Consider the following 12150-nt stretch of genomic DNA (forward strand, 5'->3'; position numbering starts at 1 on the left):
GACCTGGAAGATTTTATCTATACACTCTCTAAAGTGAGACCAAGGAGGGAAGAGGATACTTGGTTCTAGTTTTCTGTAGCATCAAAATTTAAGGTCACTTCCTTTTATTGTTTGGATACTCTCTGGAAATATCAGTAGTGGAAACCAGACAAAATATATATATTTTATATTTGTTATACATATATATATATATAACCAGACAAAAAGTTTTAAATTATGGCTCTCATTCTAAAAGATTTACAAATCAGACATTAGTATTATGAGGGATTTTTATTAAACTTGGGACCCTGCAATCTTTCAGATCCATACTCAAGACTGCACTCCACTCCCCCTCCTGTTTTGTTACAATTGTAAAGGCTGGAAGTTGCTTTCGTTCATGATCACGTTGCTCAAGATAGCAGAGATTTGAAAAGTTCAAATGTGTGAAGTTGGAGACCTTGATTGTAATTTTTAAAAAAATACTGCTTTCATCATCCTCACTGGAAAACTGAGTATTTTGAGATGGGCATGTATTTACAGAATGCTTTCTGTTTCTACAGAGCCAAGCACACACTTTTAAGTTTGTTCAACATGTACAGGCCCCAAAAAAGTGTATTTCTACCCAAAGCAAGTCCCACTGGTATTTAAATTATAGAATTTTATAGTTCCATTCTCTACAAGTCTTCTTTTTGGGTTACTTTGTTTCACTGTATTAAGAATATCTCAACGCAAATACAAAACGCTTTTCCACAATTAACATTTCTATGAAAACATGAATGTATTAATTTCTTCAAGTAGCGTGATGAAGTTAACTGTGTCACTTTTCTATAGCACAAAATGTGCATGTACTTACAGTGTAATCAGTTCACAAGTGTTTTTGCTGAATATCACCACACGCAGCAGTTCTGTGCCTGGATAAACAACACTTTGAAGGAACTTGAATATACAACTAATTGTAAATGTATCATAGTTCAGAAACCTCTGTATTTTACCATAATTTATTCCTTTGTAGTCTGATGGTTATGAAACACCTTTTACTTGAAGTTTCTTTATAATTGGAAGAACATTGTAGAAACATGCTTGTACAGCTAAGTCAGATCTCACAATTAAAAATTAGTATCCCAAACCCCACAAGTAAATTACTTATCTAAAATCAAAACCTAAGCAGTTCAAAAGGTTCCCACTTACCTCTAGCAAGAAACAATCCAATAATTCCAGCGAAACCTATCACACCAAGCCTTGGATAAAATCCAGCAGGGGGGTTTTGGAGAAATTCATAGCCCTCTGAAAAGGAGTCAGAAAGAAGTGCTTTAATGTAATGTGAAAGTGGGTTTTTGATAAGTAATCATCAATACATGCTGGCAATTGTTACAAAACAAAAGAGTTATCAAAACACTTTTAACTATTATGCAAATTTAAAATTTGCTGGCATAAAATTCAAAGCCTTTGGGATCTTCTCAGTGACACATGAATGAAACTGAAGATCATATTGTATTTACCAATTTTCATAGAAGCCTTTGCTCCTGGGCCATCTGTTTTGTTTTGTTCTTTTGCATCTCAATTGTGTCTTTTTCAAATTAGTGATAAAAAAAAGCTTTGCAAAATGGATTCTTACATTTACATGTTAACAAGAATAGTTTCAATAAAACACTGTACAAAACACAAATCACAGAACAGAGAAAAGACACAGCATAAACAAAGCTCACTCCAAGATGGGAGTCTGATGGGTGAATGGAACAGTAGGTAAAATCTTCCGTACAAAGGAGTTCAAAAGACTGAGACTCTTAAGTTTAAGGAAAAGAGGTGCAGTATCTGAATGAGCTCTAGATAGCATCCAGGCTTAGTCCTGACAAGCCTAAGGATGACAATATGCTTCCAAAACAAGAAAAAAAAATACAAATTATTTTTGATTAATTCAAAATTCCTCAGAGATCCAAGGAAGTAAACCAAAACAAAAGGGCTAAACGTTACAAATGAAAGACCTAATGCTTCTGACAACTAATAAACACTGAGGAAGTTTCAGTTCCTAGGCTGGGCCAAGCAAATGGCTGGGGATAAATGGTGAGGGTTTTTTTCCCTCCTTTTTCTGCATATTGATCAACAGAGATGCATGTCTCAGATTTTAATTTGTTAGAAATATAGTGTTATTATGACCTACAAAGGTAATTTAAACCAATAATACAGTGCAAATAGTCCTAAATGCATTAGAAATTATATCTAGAATGATGCTTACTGGAACTCCCTTTTAACAGAAGATACAGTACAGTCCTGCATTTTTAAATTACTAATTAAGAAAACTAAACTGATTTACCTCTACCATGCTCAACAGCTTTTTCTAATTTGGGCATAGCTTGGGCATAAAGATCCTAAAAAAAAGAGAAAACAACAGTAAATAGATACCAAGTGAGTAAAATATTTACTAAAGATTGTAACTGACCTGATGAATAGAAAAAGCGTTGGGTCCCTAAAATAACTTCTTTTTATTCCCACTTCCACCCTTCATTTAGAGCGCTATGCTTGCTCAATGTTATGTTTGGCATAACTTACAGCTTTTTCTCTAAGCAGTCTTTGCACACAGGTGAAATACAATGCCTCAAAACACAGAAGTCAAATTCAGTATTTCATCAAGCTCCTGATCACGTAGCAAAAACTGAGGATTATCTCAGGTTTCTCAGCGTGTATAGAGAAAAATATCACAAAAATACTTCAGCTGATGCAAAGAAAGGAAGTACAACTCCTTCACAGCACTTCACAGGAGTACACAACTCATTCTGCAAGGTGATAAATTCCACTTGCAAGAGATTGGGCCAACAAAATTTCAGATCTAAAATCAAGACCTTAGGCCAACAAAATAGCATTTTGGAAGTGACTTGGTAAACAAGATGTCTGCACAAAGTAAATCAAGAGCACTGCATCAACCTCACAAACTAGTTTTAGATTAATTTCAGACTAAAAATACGCAGGAAGTGGTGACAGAATTCACATTGCCTTTTTAAAAAGTAGAAAAAAAGAGTTCTCAAGAACAATGCTGCCAATTCTCATTATGCTGACAATCCTTCAAAAAGATACTGTAAGACTGTGTCAGTCAGGGAACAAATTCATAAGGCTGTATGCCCAAAGCTAAAGTGGAGAATGATCTTACTACACAAGTTGAGCTGTATCTGTGGAGAAATGAAAGCATTTGTTCAGAATACTGCATGGGGATATCATCTGTAGAACTTTCATTTCTTCACTGGCAAGAGTGACTCAGAGTCAAAAAAAAAAAAAAAAGCTAGCATGTGGCATAATATAACTCTAAATGGATGCTGGGCAATAAAAAAGGAACATGGTCTAAAGACCCCAGAGACTGAGTCTGATGATCTGTCACAGCTCACACATGACTGGCTCATTTCTACACCTGCATTTTGAGCTGACTTTCCACTACAGCTAAGAAAGCAATTTTGAAAAAATAAAATGGACGTACATAACCAATTTTATTCACATTATCCTGGGTTATGTTTTTAATTTTAAAGATAACCAAGATGTACCTAAAATATTATTTTCTTTAATACAGCAGGGGGCAGGGCTGGTGTTAAGCCAAAACTACCTCTGACTAGAGCTAAGCAAGAAAGATGACCCCAAACCCATAAAGTTTACATGCCCACTTCATAAAATGAGTCAGTAAACCACTGCCAGGAAATGGTTTGTTGTGTGTGAGGCAGAAGAGCACATCTTATGTAAATGATCACCACACAGACAAAAAATTAAGCAAATAAGAAGACAACAGGCCAGCGAGAGACAAAGCACTGTTCAAAGCTTACCTGCAGCCAGTCCAACTGGGCGACTAACACTGACTCAAATTTCATTCCCAGTTACGGTTACCGCAGGCGACCAAGGAGAGCCCACACATTTAGGAAATGAGAGCTCTAACTATTCTATGGAAAAATCCCCCTTCCGCTTCAAAACTGAAGTTACTGCTCCTGCTGGTGGCACTTCAGAGACACATGGCTACACTGAGTAACCCTGGGTTTTCTGATAAAATGTTTCAGTACTGTTAGAAGTTAGTACTACAACACAGACCCTTTCTACTTTTCTAGGCAGAACACCACCCTGATCTGAACAGCTTAGTTTTTTTACGGAGAACTGGAAAACCAGCTTGCAGCTGAAGAAAACAACTTACAACAGCAAGGATGCCCTTATTTCAAAAGTAGGCCTCAATATCTGCTGGGTCAGCAAAGAAACAAGAAAGCCATCATACGAGTCTGCAATATAATACCAGTAATTTAGACCCTGATTACAAAGATCTTGATTTTCCTCTCTGCTCCAGAGATTATTTTAGTATTTTGTGACTTCTGAGAATAAACACAGTACCTAATAAAATATGTAAGAAAGTTCTGGGGTAAGGTCTGGGAGCTAGGTTTGCCACTACTAGTGACCTGGGATTTTCTCTCTTCCAGAGAGCCATATTCCTTCCCTCAACATTCCAGTTCAGCAAATATTGATTTATTTTCTGCAAAATTGTGTTTTGTTACAATTGTAGCAAGGACAACTCAGTACTACTGCTAAAAACACACTGCCTGATAATTTAAGGCCTTCTCTTTGACCATGGAAAATGCAAATTTAATCACTCTCTTGTCTTCCTGAGTGGCAGGCCAGTACCTAACTCCAGATATTCCTAGATATCTTTAAGCTTGAAGTTTATTTCAGATAACAGTTCTAACCTTTAGTTAATTTTAATTCTTTTGGATACAAGATACAAAAAGCACAGGTTCAGTTAAGCAAATTAGTGGAAAGAGATAACTGGGTTTGTGTGAGGAGGGGCTAAATATTATGACCCAAACTCTGGAAACTTTTAAGTAATGCAGCATTTTAGAAAATTAATTCTGTTGCTAAGAAAAAAAAAAAAATCCCATCTGAACTCTTACCCTGAACTGAACCACTACCAGAAGTGATATAAACCCATTATACCTGACACCAGGCTGTATATGGCTCCATAACATGCCGTAAATGTGAAACCCCCTCTTCCAATTGGGTTTGTGGATTCTCCACATATTTAGTCTCACAAGCTGGAGAGGAGTAGAGTGACAGCTGTAAATATTAGCAAACAAGAGGTTAAAAAACAAAGGTGTAATTGTATAAGTAGGTCTTCAGGGCATAAACAGTCTAACCAGAAAACACCTAACACAGCGCTTACTACATAAACAATGCACAATAAAAATTCGGGCACAGCTGTGAGACAACCATTATGAGCAAAGTTTAATTATATACTATGATGAAGATGACTTCTAACTGCTATGCAATTCATCCACAGCTGCTGTATGATCCAAGTCACAGGTTATAAATTAATATTAAACGAGTTTAATAAGAACACAAAACATAATTGTGAAAAATGCTTCTGGTCTTCATCAGCACTTCTGGGTTTTCAGTTAACATGCTAAATGTACTAGAAATCACAATCGATCATTTTCTATATTTGCACAAGCCATCATTAAGGAGTCTAAGTAGCTTCTAACAAAGGTAACATCCGATATAAATCTGCCTGTTTGTTACTGAGCAGGAAAATGGTAGGACATCCTAATGCTGCAGTCATTAACCACATCAGCAACTGACAGCATTAATAGCTCCACGGGGCTAAGCGAATAGGAACTGTGACATCCACCCGAAGACCAATGGGCATCTTCACATAATAAATACTAAACCACCATATTTAGGGTTTAGCATAACAACGTATTTATTACAGTTACCTAAATATATTTAAAATTGTATTGCATTTAAAAATAGACCAAAGTCTATACTGTTGAAGATCAACAGCAAAGTTTGGATCAAAACAAAACCGGTTAAAATTCCTAGCAGTTTATCACAGAATGGTTTATGTTGGAAGGGACCTTAAAGCTCATGGGCAGGGGGACACCTTCCACTAGACCAGGTTGCTCAAAGCCCCATCCACAGCTTCTCTGGGCAGCTTGTTCCACCCTCATAGTAAAGAATTTTTTCCTGATATCTAATCTAAATTTCCTCTGTCAGTTTAAAGCTATTCCCCCTTCTCCTGTCCCTACATGCCCTTACTAAAAGGCCCTTTCCAGCGTTTTTGCAGGCCCTCTTTAGGTACTTGAAGGCTGCTATACTGATGTTTAGCATAAAGAGCTTGTATTTTATACCACATTTAGTAGTTTATTATAAACTGATTGGTTACCCATATAGTTGCATCAAAGTGTGGCTAGCCCTCTTTCCAGGGTAAGTTGGAAAACATCTGTACCTCTGTCACAATTAAAAAAGCTGCTAATCATAACAAAATACATGACAGAGAATCTGTCAAATAATTTCATAGCTCGTGCAGCTGGATTTCCCATGCTATTTTGAACAACAGGCACTTTAATTCTCACTTCCCTAGGAAATCCGGTCATCCCTGGCAATTATATTCACAATCAGTTTAACTTTGATCCTGTTACACAACATAATAGCCATGTCTGGCATGAGGACAGAAGCATCAGAGATAAGGAAATTCCCATATAATTTATGAAACTAGACCGCTGACAGAGATCCAAACTAACATAGTCTGTGAATGGTAAGAAAGGCAGCCAAAACTCCAGGGCTTGCACATTCTGCTTTGCTGAAGCTGATGGACAAGCCAATTATTCAGTACATATGTAACTTGAAACTGTTGCCTCACTACTGACTCATGCCAGTGGTGGTATAGGCACGCGACAGCCCTAGCTAAGCTTACTTCACTGGGGTGAAGCCAAGAGACCGCTTCAACTACTGATCCTGTCATATTAGGCCACTGAACTGACCATTCAGACACATCCCAAAGACCTGAGTGTACATTCAGTTTCACTGCTCATGTAACAACACTTCAGCTTGGGTTGAAGTACTTAAAGTTTTTAAAAAACTGCAGACTCTCATAGATATACAGCTGTATTTAGTTATGAACTACAATATTTATTGTATTGTTTAATGTTGGAGACTGTTAAAAGCCTATGCAACAATGCTGAGTCTCTAGTTTGACAGGGTGTTATAAAGTTCCAGTTGCGATATAGCCAAGATATTTGTAACATCTTAGAGAAATAATAAAGTAACAGGGTTTTATTATCACTACTTATTGTATTTGTTGTTGCTTAGGTTTGAATGCTGTAAAGAAAGAAAACCTTAGGCTACTATATCTGATTCAAAGCACAGCCAAACAAAAATTTTTTAGAAATAAAACCTAAAACCTTGTGATTTTCAGTTTTACAGGAGAACATATATGAAGTTTTATTAGAATGTGCCAACAGTACTTGTAATAAAAAAAAAAATATATGGTGTTAACCTGGATAAAAAAGCCAATCAAACAAAAAAAACCCTGTGGATGTGAAATAAGACCACAAGTAAATCTACAAACATCAAAAGGCAATTTTGGCATGAAGAACAGAAATCTTTAATGTAAATATCTTTACACTAAAAAAAAAAATATGAAAAAATATCTTGCACACAAACAAGCCTGATGCTATCAAACAGAGGGCATGAAATGCAACCCTCAGGTAAAAGAAGCAAAACTCTATAGACACCTCCAATACCAAAAACTGAGAAGCTGTTTTAAAGGCAAGAGTACAAAAGGTGAAGAGCTGCACCCAAATGCTTTCACACATCAAAATACAACATCTTTCAGAACTCCACTGATATTTCCATAGAGACAGAAGAGAGCACTGGGGCTCTAACCTCCTGGCTCTTACCTCCTCAGTTTTCAGCAACTCCTTTTTGGAAGTCTCTTTCTCTGAAGCAGCAGCATAAACCTGGATAGAGAACAAGCTCAGGCCAACAGGGGTAGCCCCCAGCCGAATTATCTGGAAACATTACAGGAAGGCATGAAAATAATTAAATTCAAACAAAATGGCAACATGTTTGAACACATCAATTTAGACAACGTTCATGTTCCCACATATGGTAATAAGTGATATATTAAGATGCTTAGGAGTTCAGAGAAATGGGAGTCTGCGGTACACAACCTTAATGCCTTCAGGGCACCCAAGTGATAACACCTAAATTGCTCGAATGGTACGTGTAAAAGCCTAAAGCTAAAGAAGACAGCAGATACGAAAGCTAATCTCATCAGTTTTCATCTCACAGAAACATCTTCTGTCTTGTCTCACTTGAAATATGATTTTCATCAGCTTTCTCTGTATAGATACTAACAACATTATATTCATAATTTAAGCAACATTGTGAATGTCCATAGTTGGAACCCAGAAGTGCAGCATCTAGAGTTAGGAAATAAATGAGACTTACACTTGAAACTATCAGAACATAATTACTGTTCTCTAGGAATTTTAGGAATGTCTTCTACTTTTCTGTGAAAAAGATGAACTACAGTTCATCGTGACAGATGCTTCACTGCTTTTGAACACAACAGATTCAATCCAGTCACACAACACAGCCAGCATGAGTAAGGTGGATATCATTCTTCCAGTATTCAGGGCTTACGCTAAATTGTATTTCTTAACAAGAGAGACTGTTTTAACTTAAAAAACAAAAGATAAAAATCTTAGCTGTGTAGTGAATCAAGAATGTACAGTAAGCATCTTCCAACACACACACATCCTTATTAACAGCAGTGTTTAACTCAAGAAACAGCAATTCAAATGGGTAACCTTTAAACCTCTCATTTCTGTTACCGCTCAGACAAAGCGTGGAGTCACAACAGCCTGTGTTTTGTTGTGTTAGCTTACGGCATGAGTATCCGACATGAGGTCTACAGGATACAGCATGAGTTTTAACAGCCTGCGGCCACCAAAGTGGAGCAGTGTGGCTGCGCTGGTGGCCTCATTTCCCAGAAGTCCTGCTGCTCATCCTGCCCTAGCTCTGGTGGCTGGACACTTCCACCACGAGGCAATTCACCTCACCAATTTGGCAAAAGATTAATCCTGAAAGAGAAGCAGAGAGCTTTCTGTGGGCTTAGTAATTGAACTCACACATGAAAGAGGCTGACAAGCACCAGAGGAACTGTGTGGCCAGGAAAGGGGATGAAAAAGGAGAAGGCAGCAAGCCCTCTTCCTTTTCAGAAATAGTAAGGGTACATTACATTGACCTAGCCGCTTGTGAAACTGAACCCTTGGTCAAACCAATACATCCTTCATGCTGTTATGATGATTACTGACCTATCCACAGGACAATTACTCATAAATTTTGTTTCTGCCCACTGCAGAACTGTTACAAAATAGCTTTAAAGTTATCCAGACTGCTTATTCTGTACAGATCAGCACTTGTAGCTTTAATTTCTTCCACTGCTTTGCAGATGGAATATTAAACACAACCAAGACACTCCTCAAACTCAAAATTAGACTATACAATTGTCAAACTTCCTGAAAATCTTCATTTATGTGTGGTGAAACAGCACACAAGAACTAGGTCATAGGGTTGCTTTTCAGAAAGACATAAGGAATCTGATGGATCAGAAGGTACAGAAAAACTTGCTTAAAATTGAAGTTTTTCCTTATTTGAATTTATGGACTAATTATTACAACACCACAATGAAACATCACAATGACAAGATCAGCTGTTTCACAGCCAAGAAAGACATGAATGATCTTTAATAGTGTTTGCTTAAACAAAGACTTTTCACATACTTTTATTACCAAGATAAAAACATGAACGCCACTAACCATTAACAGCTGTAGAATCTATTTCCTCAATCTTTCTTTTTTTTCCAGTGCAAAACTGAAAACGCAGAAATCTAAATGCATTTTCATTCTGAAAAATATTTTCAAACAGTGTAAACAGTGCTACATGCCACCAGCAGAAAAAAGTAAATCCAAATGCTTTAAATATTTGAGATATTTACATAAAAGATGCAAACAGCAGAGCTGAAGAACAGAAGCACCTTGGTTTCACAAACAAATCAGTGATCACAGAACAACTTGGACCAAACACATCAACTGTTCATACTACCAAAATACTGATGCAAAGACATTTTCCCAAGGTTCCGTATTTACATTTTAAACAAAAGAAAATTAATCACTAAAAGTGCAAGATGAATCTCTCTTTAATGTTCTGTTTAAGCTATGTTGCACTGGTCCGCTGCATCAGCTAAGTTAAGGACAGATATAACCACTACAAAAGCACTATATAAATGCACACACTGAAAGATTTATTTGGTAGTATTGGTAATATTTGGTAGTAAAGATTAACTGTTCTGCTTTTCATTTCCAAGACTCACTTTGGGATCTCATTTCTTAATTCCATCTTAACCATGCATTACTAAACACACTGGTTCAGTAAAAAACCTTGACTGAGTCTGCCCGTCTTACAGCTGTGCAGCTGTACCAAAAAAGAGCTGACTTTCTCTAGGCAATATTTTTCATTTACTTTAATAAAGATAAGGAATTTGTTCCTTTCTCTAGTTGAAGAATTCACCTTCATCTGTAGACATCAGATCACCTGTAAGCAAAATCTGAAAGTTGGAGGGAAAAAGACTATCGTATTTCATCTTCTATTGTTTTGCTTCACTGTCTTCCTCAAAGTTCTTGATTCTTAACTAAAAAATGCCTCTGGGAAGAAGAAATCCCATATTTATTGTCAATACAAATGGGAATGGAGAGCTAAAGATTAACCAGAACTTGTCTTCTTCCCTCTTGCCTGTGGCTTCTCAGTTCACTTGTTACTGTTACTGTCACCCTGTCAAAACCAGAGAAAGGAAGAACAAAAGGAAAACAAATCCCTAATCACACTTCTGTGAAGGCTGATATTTGTGCTAATGTATGAAGCTGCTTCATTTTTCTCTTTTTCTTTTCTTCCTTCTCTCAACCCCAACTAAAATAACAAAATCCCAGAACTCAGACTCTTGATCACTCCTGTTCCCTTAAGGACAGTTATCAAGGACAAGAAACCTCCTTCCCCTTTTGCTTTAGAGGTAAAAAAACAGGTTGGCCTGAAACACTGAAATCTGCTTAACCTCAATGGCTGCATAAAAGCAGTAATATTATACTCGGTACCTAAATCCACAGGTTCACACATAATGCCTTTAATGACAATTCAGTATTGCTTATGGAATTATCAACTCTGAGATAAAATCCCTATGTACATTCAGCAATTGTCTCAACATTAATATATATATATAAAAAGATTAAGTTGTGGCAAAAGACTGCTCAACATATCAATACATTGACATATTATCAATATCCGCCAAAAAAAAAAAAGGAATTAATTCCAAGAATCAAGCATCACCAGTTTCAATATGACTTAAACATACACCTTGCTTTTACCCTGAGGGGACATCTCAGGCTGCTCTCACCAGAGACAAAGATTTTTGAGACAACTACCTGACTTAAATCCAGGGCGGCCACCTTACTCCTTTCCACAGATGTAGCTAACAACCCTCAGACACTTGGGGATAAAAGTGTAGGCGCGCCGGGTGGGGAAAGAGTGGGGATAAAAGTGTAGGCGCGGGTCTGAGGAATGGTGGCCTTAATAAAGGACCTCTCCTATGGAGACAGGTTGAGAGAGTTGGGCTTGTTCAACCTGGAGAAAGCTCTGGGGAGACCTTAGAGCAGCTTCCAGTACCTAAAGGGGGTTACAAGCAAGCTGGAGGAACTTTTGACAAGGGCACGTAGTGGGATAGAACAAGGAAGAACGGCTTTAAACTGAGTAAGGGTAGATTTAGATTAGATGTTAGGAAAAAATTCTTCATTGTGAGCGTGCTGAGGCACTGGCACAGGTTACCCAGAGAAGCTGTGGCTGCCCCATCCCTGTCAGTGTTAAAGGCCAGGTTGGACGGGGCTTTGAGCAATCTGGTCTAGTGAAAGGTGTCCCTGCCCATGGCAGGGGGATTGGAACTGGATGAGTTTTAAGGTCCCTTTCAACACAAACCGTTCTATGATGTTCAGATATTCAGAGATGTCTCAGTGCCAGCAGAATTCAGATGGGGCTAGAGCATGGAGACCAAGATGGGGTTCCCTGCCTTTCTAATCTCAAAAAAATCAATTAAAACCCACCACACTACCCTTTTTTCTGTGTCTCAATGCTACCTGGTTTCTGCAGCTGAGGATGTGGCATCTCCCAGCTCACTGGAGCAAGTTGGACAAGAGCAAGTGTTTACACTTGCATCTGCTGTGCCTATCCCCATGCTGTCCAGCTTGTTACCTGGCGGTATTAGAACATCAGAAATGACAAGTACTAAGTTCCTGTCAGATAAAACAGGCCAAGGTAATACTGCATTTCGAT

The 12150-nt window shown here is 37.7% G+C and overlaps 1 protein-coding gene across 3 annotated transcripts in view; it reads right to left on the reverse strand.

Annotated features, from left to right (window-relative positions):
- APOO (apolipoprotein O) overlaps window positions 1-10465 on the reverse strand; it is a 29417-nt gene extending 18952 nt beyond the window's left edge. Inside the window, exons 1-5 of one of the 3 annotated variants that reach the window (XM_062608041.1) lie at window positions 10345-10465; window positions 7668-7778; window positions 4927-5046; window positions 2291-2345; window positions 1168-1263 (exon numbers count right to left, since the gene is read on the reverse strand). In XM_062608041.1, the coding sequence (XP_062464025.1) occupies window positions 1168-1263; window positions 2291-2345; window positions 4927-5046; window positions 7668-7778; window positions 10345-10350 (388 nt within the window). In that variant the 5' untranslated portion in view covers window positions 10351-10465. Of the gene's footprint in view, window positions 1-1167; window positions 1264-2290; window positions 2346-4926; window positions 5047-7667; window positions 7779-8660; window positions 8694-9593; window positions 9844-10344 lie in introns of those variants that run through there. The other 2 variants (XM_062608042.1, XM_062608040.1) reach the window with 2 other exon arrangements.
- Window positions 10466-12150: the final 1685 nt, after the last annotated feature.

Source organism: Pezoporus occidentalis, unplaced genomic scaffold (assembly GCF_034315485.1).
Source record: "Pezoporus occidentalis ecotype Australia unplaced genomic scaffold, CSIRO_AGI_Poc_V1 ctg129, whole genome shotgun sequence".
NCBI lineage: Eukaryota > Metazoa > Chordata > Aves > Psittaciformes > Psittacidae > Pezoporus > Pezoporus occidentalis.